The sequence below is a fragment of the Uncinocarpus reesii genome, genomic scaffold (genome assembly GCF_000003515.1).
Source record: "Uncinocarpus reesii 1704 scaffold_4 genomic scaffold, whole genome shotgun sequence".
NCBI lineage: Eukaryota > Fungi > Ascomycota > Eurotiomycetes > Onygenales > Onygenaceae > Uncinocarpus > Uncinocarpus reesii.
In genome coordinates, this window is record NW_003052497.1 from 570,131 (window position 1) to 575,104 (window position 4,974).

The window sequence follows — 4,974 nt, forward strand, 5'->3', positions numbered from 1 at the left end:
TTCACTATCAGCATTCCAGATGGTGAAGAAGGCAGAGATGAAGATGACAAACAGAAAGTAATCATTGTTGGAGTCACTGACAGTCTTATCAAATTGAGTAGCCTGCAGCACACAGCATCTAGTAACATCAGTGAGAGCAGCTATCTGAGCTCTCTGAAATTGCATCAGAGCTGCAGACTGATTAAGTTCAGCAACAAGCTGTTGGAGCTTGTTGCAGTCAGACTGAACAACACAATTCAATCTTCTGTTAAAGAAGATCAGATCATGAAGATTGATGATCTGCTGAAGAATCTTGCTGTTCTCTGTCTATCAACATACATCTGTCAGTGCTATATTTATCAACAGAACTTGCTGACAGCACATACAGAAATGCAGAGATGATATGTCTTGCAGCATTTTTTGCACTTCTTTCTTTCTGAAAGAATGGTGCAGAAAAAATCAGAATTCTCATAGCAGAAGAAACAGTGGATGCACAGAACATATTTATCAATAAACAGTATGTTAGCAAACAGCTAATATCCACATCAAATAAACACATCAGCAACAGCATTGTAAGCAAAAAATTCACACAAATGACAACAAGTTCTTGTTGAAAAACATAAAAGCAGTGATAAAATAACAAAATAAAAGCATTCACAGCAACAAAAAGTTCATAAAACATCACAAACAGCATTGATGCTGCACCAGCAAGAATACAATATCAAAAGCAACAACAGAAATAGTCATGAAGATCAGATATTATAATAAAATCAATTACTGCACCAGAGCAGTAACTTGCACACAACAAGCAGCAAAATCAGCAAAACAACTCACCCACAACATAGAATGTCCACCATTCTATGTTCAACATGTTGATGAGACTCACAAAAGAGAAGATTCAGTCATGATAGCAGAAAGACAGATGAGTAACAGCAGACAGACAGACATAAATAAAAACACTTCTTCAAAGCAATGATGTTGTAGAAAGAAGAAGAGAAGAGAAAGAAGTGCAGCAGATTGCAAATATTCTTTGTTATTTATTCTGATATAGCACTAATCTCAATTGAGAAAAGACACTTTCAACTCAACAGAAGTATCCATCTCAACACATCACATGTGACCCACCCAACTTACATCAGCATTTTGCTTACATCACCACCACTTATCTCATCACTCTGCTTACCTCACCATGCCAGCACCACCACACCACACTCACACCCACACCACAACTGCACAACACCACTCAAGCTACTCATCATTCAACAACACTGCAAGCAGCTGAACAAGTAGATATCAACATCTAACACTACACTGATAGCAACATCTATAAACTATAATGATTGCTGGAGACAGCTCTCAACAAACAGGGGGGCAATTGTCATGCCAGACTCTAACACTAGATTCTTTAGATCTTAATAGCACACATCTCACTTGTATATAATCTCTCAACACTGCCCCCATTCTTACATGGGTCAGTGATGAGCTCTATCTACTTATAGCATATACTATATACTTGCTTCCACCACATATTCTCTTATATCCTCTACACTAGTAGCTCATTTCTGTTTTGATTATACATCCATTAGACCTAGCTCCTCACAATATGAGAGCCTCAATCACTTTATAATTGCACTGAAGTTGTAATGTGAACAGTCAGAAATATCTCATCAGCAGTATCAATCACTTCAAGAAGTACTCAATCTACTTGAGAATATTTACATTATTAAATCTCTACTCAAAGATCTTAGTGTTCTGAAGAAAAAGTATAGATCACAGTTCTTCATTTTACTTATTCAATAAACATTTATTTCAATCATCTCACAGCAGATATCATCATTATTCACTGCAAGCAGAAATCTATTCAGAGCTCTGTTACAGTCAGATTTATTCTTTCAGAACTCTATTACTTTAATTACAGCTCTTACTCAGTCATCAGAATTCCACCAGAACATACATCTTGACATGACTGAGTTAATAAACAGTTCAACTGAACTATAGCAGTTTCTCAGTTGAACTAGCTCTGCAAAATCTACTTCAAAAGACTTTACAAGATATTCTGATGAAGAATCAGTATTCTCTTCAGATTTTATTCAATACAGATGCAGTTTAAGCAAATGCTCATGCAGAGTGAGGCAGCATGTCTTTTATACAGAAAGAATTCAATTTATCATTCAGAATCAGAAATTTAATATTTTAAAATCTGACAAGATTCTTCTGAGAATTCAATCTATCATTCAATATAATCTCAATTCAGACAGCATGTTGTTTCAAGACATGAGATCAGCTTTTCACAAGAGAGAATTGCTCTTATTAAAGAACAAAAAGCAACAGATTTTATTACATGAAGAAAATATACTCAGTCAACTGAATATTTCTCTTGATTATATCTTCAACAGAAATTCACAAGATTCATCTTCTACACATGCTGGATATTTTATACATCAGATTCTCAACACAGTTAACAATCAGATGAATATTTATTCATTTAATTATAATACTTCTCTGTGTGAAGAATTGAAAATCATTCACTATAATAGAAATAATTTCAAGAGAATGCTCTGCTTCAATTATACAATAATACAGATTATCTCTGTTTCATTCCAGCTTTTTATTAATAGATTTGGATTATATCACAACATGTACAGAAATATTACAGACTTCTATTTAATTTTCATCAGATTTTCTGTCTTTAAGAGAAGAAGAAGAAATAATATCTACATCATTTTATTCAGACTGCATGTGACAAACTTCTTCAATTCAGTTGGTGCACTCACATCAGAATTTCAATCTCTCAATAAAAATATTGATGTTGAAATTATCAGTAAGAGAACTGTCAGAATAATTGCTTTCTGTCTTGCTTTTTTAAATGACATGTCACAGCTGTGATATGAGAATCAAAGGTGGATTGATCCCCCTACTGAAGGAGAACTAGACTACCTATATATATGTACAACAGTGGGCCTGATGCTGATAGACATCAGGAATCATCAGGCTTCATAGATGAGATCTATATCTGATAGAGACTAGATTAGAAAAGAAATATATGATGCTATACAATAGATGGTGCTGGAACCACATTCTCTCCTATCAGATCAGACTTTGTCTCCAAAGACCTTAGATTGGGGGTCTGTTGGGTAGATTGAGTAAACTTGTCTCCAATAGGAGAAGAAAGGCTTGAGGGAGTTGTCAGAATCACATGTCATGTATGATGTTTTATAGATTCATTACCAGTAAGGCACTATCAGTAATGCTAATGTTTTTATTGTTTCCTTATGCAATTAATCAATTACTAGTGCTGGCTGTTCCCAATCTAGCAACATGTGTTTAATATTAACAAATTCTCTTCTCTTCTTTCTTTCTCTCTCTTTCTTTTCCTGTTGTGATTGTTTATTCTTCTCATTTATTACTCATCACCCATTCTCATTTCTTCATTGTCTCTGTTGTTTGTCTCATTATACATCAATTCTCAGTTTCTTTTTCTATATCTCTCAAAGGTCCATTATTGTCACTGTTCTTGTTTGCCCATCACCTATCTCAACTTGAGATTATATTCTATCTTCTTCTTTTCAAAATGTCTTTAAGATCATCTAAAACTTCTTCTTTCAAGCATTTCACTACTGCTGGTAGTTCTCTGTTGAGCTGCAGGTATAAATCAGACCATAAATGATCTGTATCAGATCTTGCTGATCTGAACCATCACACCCAAGTTGGTAAGTGACTCTCCTCTCAGGCCTGTCACTCTCATAGGCTTATCTTTCAAGCAGTGTCATCTCAGTTGAAAAAGAAAAGACATTGTAAAGTTGAACATCACAAGCATCTCTTTTCTACTGCTGTTACTGATAAGCAACAGTTGTCTCCTGATCTCTTTGTGGATAGTGAGAATGGTGTGGATACTGAAATGATTAATATTGATCTTACTGCTGAAATTCATATTGTGAATGATAATGTCAGTGGCAATAATAATTTCAGTGGTGTGGGGTCAGAGCCTACACTCCAACTTTCAATATTCATTAAAAAGTCTGTTGTTATTGCTGAGAGACTTCTCAAGAGATTTATCATCTTCATTAAGAAATTCATCATGAGCTCTGTTGTTCAAATTAAAGAGTTCACTGTCTCATCCACTGATATCAAGAAATCTGTTGCAAACTCTGTTGTTTGAATTGAAGAGTCTATTGTCTCAACTGCTAGTTCTATTTTTTTGACTGAAACCAATTCTACTGTCATCTTAAAGATTATCAACTTCACTGTCAGTATCACTCCTGACTCTGTTAGTGGCAATAATGACTTCTGTGGCACAGAGTTGAAGCCAATGCTATCATCTTTGTTATCTTGTTGAAAATCTCTTGATTTTCATGATTCTTTACTTCAGAGTACACCTCCAATCAACTTTCTGCTCTATCACAAATCAAACATTAAATCTATCATCTATAATCTCTTGCTGAACAAATTTTTTGATTTGCTAAAACATTTCAGTCAGATTTCTTCTCATGCTCTTCCAATCAAGACTTTCAGCACCCATCTCAAGAACATTGTCAACCTTTCTGATGATATTAATCTACAACTCATCATTCATTCTGTCATCTCCAATCAGATTGTTACTTCTTTCTTGTCTGTTCATGAACCTGAATCCAACACCACTGAAGTTTCTGATTGTGAACTTGAATATGAATCCATCAAGTTGGTTTCTCAACTCAGCATTCTCAGATATATCAAGACCTGAAATGAATCAGAGAATTCTGAACCTTCATTCAAAATTCTATCTGCCAATGATGGTTTGGTTTGTAACAACTTTGTTACACTCTTTTCTTCAAATCTCAATTTAATCATCAATCTTTCTCATTGCATCATGACTGTCTTTCTTAATACTGATGTCATCATCTATGAGATTTTAGATTTCACAGCTCATGTTTTTCATCACTTCTTCATCAGACCTACCACTCAAGCAGCTCAAGCTATCAGTCAGCTCACTATGGCTCAATCTGTTCAATGGCAGAG

General features: G+C 34.8%; 1 protein-coding gene across 1 annotated transcript; it reads left to right on the forward strand.

The window, feature by feature from the left end:
• Nucleotides 1–3,550: 3,550 nt before the first annotated feature.
• Nucleotides 3,551–4,138, forward strand: UREG_06307 (uncharacterized protein; the record flags this gene model as incomplete). Its single annotated transcript, XM_002583294.1, has 2 exons — nt 3,551–3,624; nt 3,856–4,138. The coding sequence occupies 2 exons, from the start codon at nt 3,551–3,553 to the stop codon at nt 4,136–4,138; spliced, it is 357 nt and encodes a 118-aa protein (XP_002583340.1).
• Between the last annotated feature and the right edge of the window lie 836 nt (nt 4,139–4,974).